At 43.1% G+C, this 15880-nt stretch overlaps 1 protein-coding gene across 1 annotated transcript; it reads left to right on the top strand.

Annotated features, from left to right (window-relative positions):
• The first annotated feature begins 1282 nt into the window (after window positions 1-1282).
• Window positions 1283-15539, top strand: LOC110699184 (protein NRT1/ PTR FAMILY 5.6-like). Its single transcript, XM_021876675.1, has 4 exons — window positions 1283-1688; window positions 1931-2148; window positions 13822-14372; window positions 14494-15539. Exons 1-4 carry the CDS (start codon window positions 1523-1525, stop codon window positions 15359-15361), a joined length of 1803 nt encoding a protein of 600 aa, XP_021732367.1. The 5' UTR covers window positions 1283-1522; the 3' UTR covers window positions 15362-15539.
• The last annotated feature ends 341 nt before the right edge of the window (window positions 15540-15880 follow it).

Here is a 15880-nt window from a genome sequence, read left to right as displayed (position 1 = left end):
TTATTAATTTTACATTTTTATAATTTTTACATGTATGGAAATAGAAATATAGACGTTTTAAGACACGTCTTGAAGACCGTACACTTTCAAATGGGGCAAAAAAAAATAGGGATTGAGGGAGTACAAAGTATATTTTCACTTGCAATTTTGGAATTGAATTATTATTATTGAAAACTCTTGAAAAGATATAAAGCATATATAGTATATTCTAAATCAGGAAATGAAAGTGCATACAACATGTACTTCATATATAGCATATTTAGCCAGGCCACTTTATTATGAATTATACATGTGTAAATGTACTTAGCCACTTAAAAGTCAACTTATTTATGTAATATAATAAGGGCCAATAAGGGGTCATGAAACATGTTATATATTATTCACCCCTAATTTCAAGACCTACACTTAATATTGTGGTTGCAATCATGTATAAAATTTCCACTAAAACATGTTAATGGTCAACAACTCAACATATATCAAATACTCGTTGACGTTTACTTATCATGTTATCAAGCAACCAAGTTTGACCTCACATTTGCAAATTGTTGCGCACCACCCCAAGGCCCCAACCTCTACGGCTCCACCTCAATAGAACCAATTCAAATTTTTTTTTTTTTTTTTTTTTTTTTTTTTTGAAGGTAACTGATGCTCTCACTAGGAGTTTTTGACTTTGGCATACTCCGATCCATTGAATATAGTCATAGTAAATAATACTTGCTTACCTACAAATTGCGTGCGTGAAGAGTCAACTTATGAGGTATAGTATTGTTATATTAGATGCAAGAAAGACTAAAGAAATTAGTAAACAAGAACAAAGATTTTATATTTTTACTAAATTAAAACGATGAGTTAGTTATATCAACAGATAGGCGAGAGGAGAGTTTTACAGATCTTGAGGATGTTACATATATATTACAGAATAGCTGATAGGTTATATAGTCCCCTAAAACGAAAAACGGAGTAGATCTAAATAGGCTCAAAAACAGAAAATTGTAACCTCACGCAGCATATACTGTAAATTTTGGTAGTATTGCCCCAGAATCCCCCCTCATTGGCCACGTTGTGCCCTTGAGCCTGTCCCAAACGACATTTCATTTATTAAAGGTGTCTTGTTTTGTTGAGTGAAATACGGACTATTATTTAAGAAACGAGTATTAAATCGGTGTATATGGCTTGCTGTTTTCAAAAGTAGTTGGAGAATAGCATAAATTGTTACGCTTTTTTTTTTTAGAGAATATTACATGTCTCTTTAAACTCTTTGCATCATCCCAACTTCCAATTTGCGCAAAGATGAGTGGGGGGTACTATACATACACACTGTACTGTATTTATCAATTAATTGCACCGTGCACTATCTTTTGTTAACTTAGTCAAAAAAAATTAAACACCACTATAAGTGACAATTTAGACCTTAGGATTAAGACTTTTTTCATACAATAAATACCATGCCATAGTCACTCTTACCCTCTTAGATTTAATTTGCGATCAACTTATAACAATAATACAAAAAATACAAAAAGAAATGGGTGATCTAAGTACTCCTGAAATCCCATTAAAGAAATTCGAAGTAGAAGAAGAAGATGAAGATGTCGCGAAATCACAAGTTCTTGATTCGTCGTATGATTACAAAGGAAGGATTCCTCATCGAGCTTCCACTGGCTCATGGAAAGCCTCATTCTTCATCATAGGTAACCTCATAACTTTTTTGTTGTTATACATTATACTAAGCTAGTTTTTTTTTAAAAAAATTTATTATCAGCAAAATCTTATATGAGGCGATCTTCTTTTAATAACTTATGACTAGACTAGATGACGTCTCACTAGCTTCTTATAATAAAAGTTAAAGTTATTGTAAGTTTGACTCACCTAAGATTTGCTGATAGCTCAACAAAATTCTAATATCGGTTGAAATGATTATGTATATATGTAGCAATTGAGTTTAGTGAGAGATTGAGCTACTTTGGAATAGCAACAAATTTGATAACATACATGACAAAAGTGATGCACCAAGACCTGAAAACGGCGGCGAACAGCGTGAATATATGGACAGGAGTAACAACAGTAATGCCTCTTCTTGGTGGGTTTCTTGCGGATGCTTACACTGGCCGCTACTTCATGATTCTCTTCTCTGCTATCCTCTATGTCTTGGCAAGTCTTTTCTCTCTCCTCCTAATTCTATATTAATATTTCCAAATTTAAAAAAAAAAAATATCTTTAATTGCTTTTGCTTTATATTTGGATTTTAATTTTTATGGAGAATGATAAATGCAGTCTAACAACATATGTGAATATTAGAAAGGAAAAAGTTAAGACTTATTTAGCGATGATGTTGATCAATGGACTATTTTGTCATTTATTCTCAAATTTGTATTCCCTTCATTATATTTGTTCAAGTTTAGAATCTTGACACTATTCACAATTTGAAAAAAAAAAATCTATCTTTTAAAAATTACTCTCAATATATATGATAATTCGTAAAATATAATTAACTGAAATCTTGTCTGATTCATTTCAGTGAATACTATAATAAGAATATCAAATGTTTATAAATTTTGTTGTAACACAATTAAAGACATTGTTAGTCAAAAATATGAATGCATTGACAAACATGCACAATCAAATTAGAACGACAAAAACGAATGAAGGAATTATTATTTATAGGAAATTAATGGTTATATACAACCCTATATGTCATGCATAACCGAATTTTTAAGAGAAGAGATATCCCGTTTAGACTCTTTAGAGCTTAGATATTAGCCCCAATTATATGTAATACAAAGACTAATACTTTTTTCACCAATAAATGAGTACATACTTTTTTTTTACCAATAAATGAGTACATTACTTTTTGAGAAATAAGTGTTATAGTTGAATTTCTTTTAGTTTTTGGTAGGTTAATTCATAAATTTACGCAATAAATTAGCCTTTTCGTTTAACATGTCAAATGATTAGGGGATTTTTCCCCACCAATCACCATCTGACAAGTGGACCAATCAGGTTCCGCCATGTGTCCGTCACATGGGCCAATAGGAGCCTGCCACGTGTCAAGCAATGATCCGTCCACCATGGACCAATTACGACACGACACGTGTCCTTCCCATGACACCTGGGATAACCGGTCACCTAGGCCCAACTCCCGAGGGAAGCCCAATCAGCCCAAGGTTAACCTAAACCTAGATTGGCACGTTTCCCGAGGTTATAAATACCTCCCTTAATCCTCATTAAGGGAGATTACATGCTGAACATGCTAAAAAGCAGATTACATACATTAAACACTCTCACCTAGAGAGACCCAATCACTTTAATTTCCGCATTAATTACTCCTTAATCAAGTACTAACTTGACCGTTGGAGGCGGAGCTCCCACCACAAGGAGTCTCCGTTGTTTTGCAGGTACAGGCGTCCGGTTCCAGTCTCGGAATTGTAACTCTCCCGCAGGACATCAGAAAACCCCGAAACATTTGGCGTCGTCTGTGGGGAGAGTACTTCTGAGATGGCATCCACGTTTGTACCGACTCCTGAAGAGAGGCGTCCCCTAGACGACCCTCAAGTTCAGTCGGACCACGATACTGAGAATGAATTTGAAGTTGAAGCTCACACAGCATCAGACGGGACCCTAAGGGCCCGACGTACCCGTCATACCGAAAGGAGGGAACGGGAACATCTTCAAACTGGAAGTGAGCCAGCAGGCGCACCGCCTGTTCGGCAGCAGCCGACTGATGGGTCTGCTCCCATCACAAGGAACGAACTCATGACCTTCATGAGGGACTTCAAGGGAGAAATTCAAGAGTTGATCAACAAGAAGCCGCCTGCTCTGGACAAGGAGCAGTCGGCTAAGAAACCCTCCACTTCACTGAAGAGAAAGCCAGTTCAAGGGCGAGAGGCGACTCCTCATCCTAAATCTAGGAAGCGGGAGCCGACTGCCCTTGATTTCACAAAATACCGTTTTCCTACTCCAGGAAATAGGAAACCTGTTCGTCATATTCAGGCGAACGGGTCGAGGAAAACATACACAGACGCTCGGCTACTGCTAGAGCAGAAGAAGAGTAGCCGATTGTCAGAGTCGGCCTCTACTTCAAATTTCCAAGACAGTCTGCGAAATACCTCGATGAGGCATGCTCAGTCGTATCATGAGAGTCAGTCAGGCGGCACCTCCCGTCAGTCCGGCTTTCATAGCGATCAGGCGGTACCAAACTTACCGTTTGTACCGCAACAACAATATTTTTTACAGCCACCTCCGTTTGGTGGACATGCAGCAAAAAATGTCCAACCTATGGACTGGCAGCTACGGTTGCTTAGACTAGGTGAACAGCCGTCGGCCTTCTCCAAGGAAATTACTGAAGCCGCTCAGCCGGCCAAAGTGAAAAATGTATTAGTAGGCGCCTATGACGGCACTACTAACCCAGAAGACCATCTGATGGCATTCACCAACCTGATGTACCTTCAAGGGTTGGATGATCCCACTTGGTGCAAGTGTTTCCCAGCGACTCTCAAAGGAATCGCACAACAATGGTTCGGCAACCTGCCGACTGGTTGTGTAAATAACTTCAGGACGCTTGCTTACTTATTCACCTCCAACTTCGCCATGAACATCCCTGCGAAGAAGACGACCCTTGATTTAGGAACAATTCAACAGGACGAGAAGGAGGGTCTTCGTTCTTACATCAGGTGGTTTAACCTGATGAGAATACAGATTCAAAGGTTACCGGATGAAGTAGCCTATACTGACTTTTTCAGAGGTCTCAAAGACGGGTCGACCTTCAAATTTGACTTGGTCCGAAAGAGGGTGGCGACTCTTCAAGAGGCCTTGATTGAGGCGGAAGCCTATATACAGGCGACTGATCTTTGTAGTACGGTAAAACGGTCAGACGGGAAAAGGTCCGACAAAAGAGAAGGACGACAGAAACAGTCGTCAAACAAAGACGAGAAAAGAAAAGAGGTCTGGGCGGCTGATTCCTCTAAACAGCCGGCCCAGAAAAAGAAAAAAGAATTCAAACCATACTCCCCAAAGTATGCGTTTAACAAGGATAGCCAGTTTATCCTAAAGGAAATCAAGGGACGGATCTCAATTGAGAAGCCGGTCCCCGTGAAGGGTTCTGCAAACAATCGAAACCAAGAAAAATTCTGTGATTATCATGAAGATGTTGGTCATCACACCAATGAATGCATCAGTCTCATGCGGTATCTGGACCGCCTGGCTGAGCAAGGTGATCTTGACACTTATGTCAAGAAATCTACGAGGAACACTTCCTCAAAAAAGCAGTCGACCAAAAAGAATCAACAGGCCGACAGCTCCGATACAGATGATGCAGTCGTCTACACCATTGCAGGCGGCTTCTCAGGAGGCGGCCCCACTATTAGGGGCAACAAAGACAATATCAGACGGTTAGATGTAAATTCCGTTCACCAAGAACGGCCCTCCAAATATTCATTTCCTGAGATTGTCATCACTGAAGAAGATCTAGGAGGGGTAAGAGGGTCGCATGACGACCCTATCGTTATTGAATGTAAAGTGGACAACCAGAGAGTTGGCCGAATCCTCATAGATATCGGAAGCTCTTCAGATCTCATCAGTAGCAAATGTCTGTCGAAACTAAAATATCAGACTGATTGCATACATCCGGCATCCCACCCTTTAGTAGGGTTTGGAGGAGGAGTCGTCCACCCAGTGGGACGAGTGGATTTACCCATCCGCCTGGGCGAAAAAGGGGAAGGACGACACATGGTAGTCCGGTTCCTGGTAGTAGAAGAACTCTCGGCCTACAACATGATTCTGGGACGACCAACCCTGAATAATTCCAAGGCTGTTATAATTCCATCTCTTATGTTGCTCAAGTTTGAGAGGGATAATGGAACAGTCGGGTCCCTAAAGGGAGATCAGAGGATGGCCCGAGAGTGCTATCTCTCGGATGTCAAGCCCACTGTTATGGCCACTGGGTCGAGTGGTGGAAAAATAGACCTTGACAATGTCAAGGAGAGTGCGCCTGTTCAAGAAGCAGGCGGCAAGAAGAGAAAGACATCCTAGACAGAAGCTCAACCTGGATGGATCCAATCAGGGCATATCTGACAAACGGTACCCTGCCGGATGATCATCAACAGGCGGCAGCACTGAAAAAACGAGCAACCAGTTACCTTCAACCCTTCTTAAAGTGTGTTACTCCAGAAAAGGGACGAGAGATACTAGACGATCTTCACTCTGGTTACTGTGCTTCCCATATAGGCGGTAGGATGCTTGCTCAACGGGCAAGGCGGCAGGGCTACTTTTGTCCTACTTTAGAAGCAAATGCGATGGTGATGGTGAAAAAATGTGACAAGTGCCAAAGGTTTGGCAAACTAAATCACCGTCCGGCTACTGACCTCACTACCATTCATAGCCCACTACCGTTTGCTAAGTGGGGCATGGATATTCTGGGTCCATATACGCCTGCTACAGGCGGAAGGAGGTACATACTTGTTGCCGTCGACTACTTCACTAAATGGGTAGAGGCGGAGGCTGTAAAGGGAATCAAGACGAAGGATGTAATTTCATTCATTTGGAAAAATGTCATCACTCGGTTCGGGGTTCCCATGTCTATGGTTTTTGATAATGGTCCCCAATTTGAGACGTCTGTTCTCAAAAGCTGGTTGGGTGACCAAGGAATTGCACACTACTTTGCATCTGTCGGCCGTCCACAAGCAAATGGCCAGGTAGAAGCCTTTAATAAAATCATCTCAGACGGTCTCAAGAAAAAGATTGAACGAGCAGGCGGCCTATGGGCGGATGAATTACCACATGTTCTCTGGGCCATTAGGACGACTGAAAAAGGGGCGACTGGAGAAACTCCATTCCTCCTAACTTATGGTGCGGAAGCTGTTCTTCCAATAGAACACTACGAGCCGACTCTTCGAGTAATGCTATATGACGAAGAGGCAAACTGGGAAGCCATGCGCCTGGCATTAGACTCACTTCCTGAAAGGAGGGGCAATGCTGTCTTGCGCCATGAAATTTACCGCCTGAGAATGACTAGATCATACAACAAAAAAGTACACAGGCGTCCACTCAAAGTGGGGGACTTTGTACTTAGAAAAATGGAAGCAGTTGGTAGGGCTAATGAGTCTGGCAAACTAACTCCCAACTGGGAAGGACCCTACCAAATCTGTGAAGAGGTCAGGGACGGTACCTACCGTCTGGGAACACCAGACGGACAACCGTTGCCTCGAACTTGGAATGTAGATAATCTTAAGAAATATTTCTTTTAAATGATGTAAATAGTCAAGGGCTACTTAATAAAAGTTTGCATACTTAATATTCAATTTTGTACTAAGAGGGGCACGCCTACTAACAAACAGTCGGCTACTCTCCATACTCAGTTTTTATTCTTACTTCAGAGGGGCATGCCGTCTGTACCTTTACAGTCGGCTACTCTCCATTGAGTATTTTACTCTATCTTCAGAGGGGCATGCCGTCTGTACCTTTACAGTCGGCTACTCTCCATTGAGTATTTCACTCTATCTTCAGAGGGGCATGCCGTCTGTACCTTTACAGTCGGCTACTCTCCATTGAGTATTTTACTCTATCTTCAGAGAGGCATGCCGCCTGTACCTTTAAAGTCGGCTACTCTCCATTAAGTATTTTACTCTTCAGAGGGGCATGCCAGTCGGCTACTCTCCATTGAGTATTTTACTCTATCTTCAGAGGGGCATGCCGTCTGTACCTTTACAGTCGGCTACTCTCCATTGAGTATTTCACTCTATCTTCAGAGGGGCATGCCGTTTGTACCTTTACAGTCGGCTACTCTCCATTGAGTATTTTACTCTATCTTCAGAGGGGCATGCCGCTTGTACCTTTACAGTCGGCTACTCTCCATTAAGTATTTTACTCTTCAGAGGGGCATGTCGTCTGTACCTTTACAGTCGGCTACTCTCCATTGAGTATTTCTCTTCAGAGGGGCATGCCGCCTGTACCTTTACAGTCGGCTACTCTCCATTGAATATTTTACACCATAGGGGCATGCTGTCTGGACATATAGTCGGCTACTCTCCATAGAAGAGGGCCGACTGGTTCCAAAGCACACAGCCACCCTTATACTTAGCTAAAAATGATCAGGGCCTGGCCGACCCTGTGCCTAAACAGGCGGCTACCCTCCTCTTACTTAGCACCTACGTTCACCAAGAACTAACCAAGGCCACAAGCCGAATGATCAGTCCAGGCGCCAAGCCAACTGATCCAATCTTTAAACTAATACGACCTATCCCAACATCATAGCAGGCGTTCGGCGGCATCCCTCCGGATGAAATTCGTCGCAGAGAGCAGCTCCCTTTTGGGTGGAACATTGCTCTATAAACTAATTACACGGCACCTATACGACTGCCCCCAAGGGCAACCACGTAGCCGTTTTTGAGACAAGGATAACTCTATCACTAACCAAACCAGTGGTAGCAGTTGACATCTAAGTCAGATGACCGCCTGTATTACTTGGGATAAATGCAGGGGGTACCTCTTGAGTTAATAGCCAACAAACATTGGCGAATCAAAAGGTTCAGCCGGCCTCCGCCGCCTGGTACCTTTACTACTCAAGCAGGAGTGACGGCGACTGAGTAACACCAAAGTTAACTCATAGTCACTCTCTCAAACTTAGTATGGAGCCTAAAAGGTATGAGTCGTCCGCCTGTTTTTAGCAAACAGAGGCTCTCAACCACTACTCCTGCTAGGTTAACAACCTATGAGTTAAAAGCCAACAAACATTGGCGAATAAAGGGGAACAACCGGTACCAACCGCTTGATACCTCTACTACTCAGTTACTTGGCGACTAGGTAACAATCATGTTTACTTGGTCAAACCACTTTCCTACTTGGTTAATTTTACAAATGACAGGACTGTCTGCCTAAAGGGGATCCAGTCTTTAAAATGGTTCGAATACCGATTGGATTAATTGCCGACTGATCGTCTAGCCTGGAAACAGACAACCAGTCGTCCAGGGGCATAGGCGGCGTGACTAACTATCCGTACCTGTCTGCAACTATCGGCCATGTAAAACAGTCGGTATAGTGTACAATTGGATATCAGAATATTCAATACTTAAACAAATTTGAAGCAAAACAAAAAAAAATTCATTAAAAAGAAGCCAGTCATTAAAGACCGGCAAAATATTCAGAGCCTCGGCCCCCTGGCCGGGTAAATACAAACAAACGGCACGCAGGCCGTGGAAAGAAGACATAAAGCTTAAGAAGGGGGCAGATCTTCAATATTAGCAGCTGCCGCCTGGTCAGCACTCTTCTTGCTGGACTCGGCTTCAGCTGCATCCTTTTTTGATGCATTACCCCAAAGCGGCACGAGCGCCACTACCGGCTGCTGCTCCTCCTCCAACGCCTCCTCCAACGCCTCTTCCTCAGCAGCCGCCAGGATCTCTTGATTATATCTATCAGAACACTGGCGGTACGTTTTTTTCCATGAGGCAAAGTCGGCATTGGGGAAGAGGCGGCCCCAAGTCATGCGCTGGATTTGAGCAGAGTCTTCCATCATCTCCCGGACCAACTCTTTCTTTTCTTGCTCGGCCTTTTCCGAGAGCTCCTGAGTAAGACTCTTCTCCTGGGTCACCAGGCGTACCTTTACGCTCGCCAAGGATTTCTCCAAGGTTTCGTATGAGGAAATCTTTTGGCGAAGAGGTCTCAGCTCGGCCTTGAGGTTGTTGATGGTCGCCTCCAGCTCGCTATTCCTCTTCTGGGCCGCCTCTAACTGAGCCCGGATAGCGGCGGTAGCCTGCACCTGATAATAAAGAATATCAATAGTCAGAACTTCATTTTGGGCAATTTGAAACATTGCCTTATCACAGTCAGAGGCGGCCATAGCTTTTGCAGCCTTTACCTCTTTGTTCTTCCGGTCAAGCGGCTTGCGAAGGCCGTTTACTCGGAGCAGGGCCTAAGTAAAAAGGGGAACAGGCGTCAGTTTCCAAACAAAAAGAGAAAACAGGCGTCCTGGAATTCAAATACTAAAAAATATGCTAAGTATACCTCAGCAAGGACCCCTGCAATCCCGTCTAGGTCAAGGGTGCCGACACCCCTGACCGCCTTCCTTTCAGTTGGAGGAACGACCTTGATCATAGACTTGGCCACCTCGACCAAGTCAGGCTCCTGAGGGCCGGCTGCATCAAGCATAAACAAACGGATTAGACCTAGTAAAGAAGGGAGCAAGTCTAAAATTTACAAGGACAATTTCATACTTCTAGGTGGCCCAGCTGGAGTTTTAGAAGAAGTGGCCGGCTGTTTCTCAGCCGCCGCATGTTTCCTGGCAGAACCAGGAGAGCTCGCAACAGTCGTCCTCCGGGCCTTGGGGTCCGGCTGTTGGGAAGAAGAAGCTCTTGGAGCGCCCGTCTAAAAAAGAAGAAGTCAGTATATGCATAAACACAACTCCAAAAAGAGGGTTAAAGGTTCGAAGCCCACCAAGGGTGCCCCCTTGTTGGGGGAGTCGGTTGAAGACTGTTGCATGATGGAGGCCCGCAACATGGCCGCCGCAGTCTTGGAGGCGGTAATTTTGCTCATAGCGTCCGCTGCAAAAACAAATAGCAAAGTTAATAAGTCATAACAAGAAATGCATGGAACAACAGAGTATTCGACAGGCCGGCTACCTCTTGAGCACCGACTGCTGAGGCCACATGCGGCCAAAAAGTACTCGTCGTAGAGCCATTTGAAGCTCGGGACGCAGTGCAGGGGTACTTGCTCTCGTACCCCTGAAGTAGAGTTCACCTTCGCCTCTACTTTGAAGAGTCCTTTATCTAGGATCTCTTTCTTAGCCTTAGGGGGAACAGGCGGCATGCTGCGGCCGCCTGCAAGAAGGGGCGGATTCCTATTCCACCTGTTGAAGCGCTTGTTCAGCTCTGTGTCTGAACTCTCAATGATGAGGAAGGTGCTCCGCCAGTCCTTCCATTTGTTTGCTTTACCTCTCGTCATGAGGTAGCCCCTGTGGCTCGTCAATTGATACCAGCCGGTACCGCCTGCCTTAGGGGTCCGGCTGAGGTAGTTCATGTGGGCGAAAGCCTCGAAGCTCGGCTCCACCCCGTGCAGTTCGCACCCGGCCACATAGCCGAGTACGTTGACCCAGGAGTTCGGGGCTAACTTCCATAACCCCAACTCATACCCATCCAAGATCCGCTGAACAGCCGGATGTAGAGGGAAGCGCAGCCCAGCCTTGATGGCCGCCTCGTAGCAGCCAAAGCAGGCGCTATCATAACTGGTACCAGCCGGCCAGACGACTGTGTCTTCTGGATCCGGCACAAACACTAAAAAGTCGGGGCCCATTGTGTGGTTTGCGATAAAGCTCTCCACTTTCTCTTGCATGGCTGTGATCCGGCCCCAAGGTACCGTGCAGTAGTAGGGGGTATTTTGCTCTCGGTGAGAGGCGGATGGCTCCGCCCAATCGTCCCCCTTCTCAACTGCGTGAGAAAGCCTCGCCTCTTGTAGGCGACTGTTTTTCTCTTCTGTGTCCAGGGAAGCATGACCAGAAGAGCTAGACTCGGAATCGTCCTCTGACGAGTCCGAAGAGGACGACTCTTCCCCTCTCCCGGAGGGGCCCGCCTCCTCTCCTTTAAAAGGAGCAGGAGAGAATGTAGAATTGTCAACTGTAAAATGGGAAGGGGTCACTTTGACTCCTCCCTCAGAACTGCCGGCTTTCAAGCCGCTTTGTTTCACTTCCACATCTGGCGCCTGGTCAGATGTTTCACTAATCGGCACCCTGTGGGAGGAGCCGTCTGAATTTGAGATCCTGGCAGTCTTTTTTGTTCTGGCCATCATGTTCTGCATAGACACAGATACAGTCGGACTTTGTATAAAGGGAAAAGATGGGTCCAGAAAAGGGCAGGCGGCACTCCTAGTCCTAGATTCAGCCGTCCCCGGTGACCGGATGATCACTAACCTAGGTCGTGTCGTGTGCTTCCGTGGTGCCATTTCAAAAAAGAATAAAATAAAGAGAAAATTAAGAGTAAGAGAACCGACGGTTACCTGAACGAGTGACGATTGATGAAGTTCTAAAAATCCTTTGCAGTCGGCTTGTCACAGCAGGCGGTAGGCAGAAAGGGTCCAAAATGTCAGAGCAAGTTCAGGGGACCGAATGTTCTCTCACAAAGTTCTCAAGTGGGAAAATGACCGAAGTCAACACTCCTTTATATAGGCGAAGTGAGAAGGCGAAGGGTCACTTCCAGAATTCAAAATTTTGGCGGGAGAATCTCTCGGCCTCTCGCCGAGTGACACCTGTAGCAGGCCGTCGCCTGTTACAGGGCGATACCTGTCACAGGTAACACGTGACCAGTCACGTGCCACATGTGAGGGGCAAATGATTAGGGGATTTTTCCCCACCAATCACCATCTGACAAGTGGACCAATCAGGTTCCGCCATGTGTCCGTCACATGGGCCAATAGGAGCCTGCCACGTGTCAAGCAATGATCCGTCCACCATGGACCAATTACGACACGACACGTGTCCTTCCCATGACACCTGGGATAACCAGTCACCTAGGCCCAACTCCCGAGGGAAGCCCAATCAGCCCAAGGTTAACCTAAACCTAGATTGGCACGTTTCCCGAGGTTATAAATACCTCCCTTAATCCTCATTAAGGGAGATTACATGCTGAACATGCTAAAAAGCAGATTACATACATTAAACACTCTCACCTAGAGAGACCCAATCACTTTAATTTCCGCATTAATTACTCCTTAATCAAGTACTAACTTGACCGTTGGAGGCGGAGCTCCCACCACAAGGAGTCTCCGTTGTTTTGCAGGTACAGGCGTCCGGTTCCAGTCTCGGAATTGTAACTCTCCCGCAGGACATCAGAAAACCCCGAAACATCAATCAAGAAGGAAAGTAAAGTGATGAAGTCATACTTTTTAACAACCTTAAAGAAAGAGACATGCAACCATGAAGTATATGATTACATGTCTATATCATGAAGTATTAATTACAAATAATGTCAATTTTTGCAAATTCACCACTATTGGTTATTTTGGGATTTACCTAGGCTAGCAAGTTGTAATGCCTAACATTTTCTAGAAGAACTTTCTTTTTAAAACCAATATCTTTTATCCCATACAAATATTAAGCAAAAAGTTAAAAGTAAATTTAATTAAATTGTTGAGCAGAGGACGTTTGTTTCATTCAATTATTAATCTTTTTTTTTTTTTGTTTTTTTTGGACACAAACATTCAACTATTAATCTTATCTATGAGGTTTAACTTTTTAAAAATAATTTTATTAGTTTAATACTATTTTTTAATAAATTATTAGTAGAAAGTATGAATTTAGTTAGCTTTACAAAATTAATACTCCACGTTATAACTTGTACTCCATATTACATAAGTTTAGTAAAATCAAGTATAGAAAATTTAATTTCTAAGTATTTGTAAGTCAAGTTTGCATCTTACAATCAAGAGGTTGTGGGATCAAACCCCACTAAAGACACTTTAGGGATGGGGATTCCCTAACCCTCCCCCCCACTTTTAAATTGTCTAGTCCGTTAATCAGGATCGGAAGAGGTTTCTGTTTGATAGGGCCCTTGTCCTTATCAACAAAAAAAAAAAAAAAAAAAAAAAAAAAAAAGCCTTTTCGTTCAAACACTAATGGGCTTTGGGCCCTACATTTTGATCAAATGCAAAATGTGGCATTGACATTATTCAGACCCAAAAAGGGGTGATCGAACAGTATAATTGGGCTTTTTGGCCCACCAAGATATGATTGGATTAGTTGAAAAAACTACAAGGTCAATTAGTTTCGTAAATTAGATTGTACACCCAACTACCCAAGTGCGCTTTTTCGTTGACAATTTAAACTAATTTCTTAACTCTTTTGTTCAGGGCTTAGGTCTTTTAACCATGACACAATACGTTCCAAGTCTTAAACCCTGCAGTACAACCCCAAATACATGTGATCATGCTAGCAAGGTTCACGAGGTAGTCTTCTTCATAGCGGCCTACCTCGTGGCGCTAGCAACGGGTGGTCATAAACCGTGCTTGGAGAGTTTCGGGGCTGACCAATTCGATGACAATCATTCGGAAGAAAGGAAGCAAAAGATGTCATTTTTCAACTGGTGGAATGTTGCACTTTGTAGTGGCCTCTTCTTTGGTGTAACTTTGATTGTGTACTTGCAAGACAACTTTGGTTGGGGTGTTGGATTTTTTATACAAACAATAACTATGGGAGCTTCTGTCTTGGTATTTGTTCTTGGGAGGCCATTTTACCGTTATAGGAGTGCCCGTGGTAGTCCCTTAACCCCGCTGTTACAAGTCTTTGTCGCTGCAATAACAAAGCGAAATCTTCATTGTCCTTCGGATTCTTCCATGTTATATGAGCTTACTAATTCGGAGAAGCTCGAAGGACGACGTTTAGGTCACACAGATAGGCTCAGGTAAATAAAAGATTCAGGAGAATTCGCGCTAGTTGTACTTAATTGTGTACTAGCTGTACTATTTTCTTAAATCTCATTTTGATTTTAATATTCATGAATTGAATTGTATTTTTTATTGCAGACTCCTTGACAAAGCTGCTATAATTGAAGATGGTGAATATAATGGAGCAACTAGGAAAAATCAAAGTCCATGGAGGCTAGCAACCGTGACACAAGTAGAGGAACTAAAGCTCATAATAAACATGGTTCCTATATGGCTAAATTGTTTGGTGTTTGGCATAGGCATTGCACAAGGGTCCACATTCTTCATCAAGCAAGGAAGCGCGATGGATAGGAGAGTCTTCAAACACTTTGAAATCCCACCGGCTTCAGTGTACACCCTAACGGCCCTAGGGATGATTGCCTCAGTTTCCTTCTACGACAAGGTCCTCCTACCATACTTAAGGAGAGCCACTGGCAATGAGAGAGGCATCAACATTCTTACAAGAATCGGTATTGGTATGGTCATCTTAATCATATCAATGATGATCTCGGCCTTAGTGGAGAGGAAAAGACTAAAGATGGCATTGCAAGGGAAAATGATGAACGTATTTTGGCTTGCTCCACAATTCTTGCTAATTGGTATAGGGGACGGGTTTTCCCTAGTAGGAATGCAAGAATATTTCTATGACCAAGTTCCTGACTCGATGAGGAGCTTAGGGTTGGCATTTTACCTTAGTGTTATCGGTGTAGGGAGCTTTCTTAGTACGTTTTTAATCAATATTGTGGACTATGTGACAGGGCTGAAAGGCGGTAAGGGTTGGATAGGCAAGGATTTGAACCATAGTCGTCTTGATTATTTTTACTGGCTATTGATGATCATGGTTGTGTTGAACATGTGTGTTTTCGTGTTTTTGGCCAAGAATTATAAGTACAAAACTGTTCACAGAAGTACGGCTGTAGGTGATTCTTGTAATGGTGAGAAGACAGAGGAGATGGCTAGTGTTTAAAAACATGAGTAAACTGAGTATACTGCTGGCACTGAGATTTTTAGTACGTACTCAGATAATGTAGTAAGTATATATGAAGTAGAATTTTTATCTCTCCATATTTCTATACACATTTAGTAATTTGCTCCACTTTTATCGATTGTTTTTCTTAATTTTCAATGGTACAGTTCATGTTTCAGATGTTGAGTTGTGCACTTATAATTGGCAAATAATTTGGGAAGGGCTCTTTTTTTTTTTTTTTTTTTCATCTTATTTAATTAATTTTATGTAAAAAAATAAGTTTTAATAAAAAAAATCGGTAACTTTAAAAAACAAATAACCAAGTACAGTAGTACGGGCAGAGTGTATGGTTAAATTTTCTATCAGCCTTCAAAAGTAAACGATACCTAATGTGTTTACTTTTAATGAACGTGAATCTCATTGTATGAGATTTTTAATTCTTTATTAAGATGAGGATTGCTTGGATGGTTGACTAAGCAACCTTGCTTGATCTAATTATTGCATCAAGCTAGAGTCTAC

Source organism: Chenopodium quinoa, unplaced genomic scaffold (assembly GCF_001683475.1).
Source record: "Chenopodium quinoa cultivar QQ74 unplaced genomic scaffold, ASM168347v1, whole genome shotgun sequence".
NCBI classification, from domain to species: Eukaryota; Viridiplantae; Streptophyta; class Magnoliopsida; order Caryophyllales; family Amaranthaceae; genus Chenopodium; species Chenopodium quinoa.
This window is presented reverse-complemented; position numbering and strand designations above follow the sequence as displayed.

What these genes read in the sequence shown, in the direction of transcription:
- LOC110699184 (XM_021876675.1), top strand. Translation starts at nt 1,523, where the DNA reads ATGGGTGATCTAAGTACTCCTGAAATCCCATTAAAGAAATTCGAAGTA. An exon ending in CTGCTATCCTCTATGTCTTG is followed by an intron (nt 2,149 to 13,821) that starts GCAAGTCTTTTC and finishes TCTTTTGTTCAG; the next exon opens with GGCTTAGGTCTTTTAACCAT. An exon ending in GGTCACACAGATAGGCTCAG is followed by an intron (nt 14,373 to 14,493) that starts GTAAATAAAAGA and finishes TTTTTATTGCAG; the next exon opens with ACTCCTTGACAAAGCTGCTA.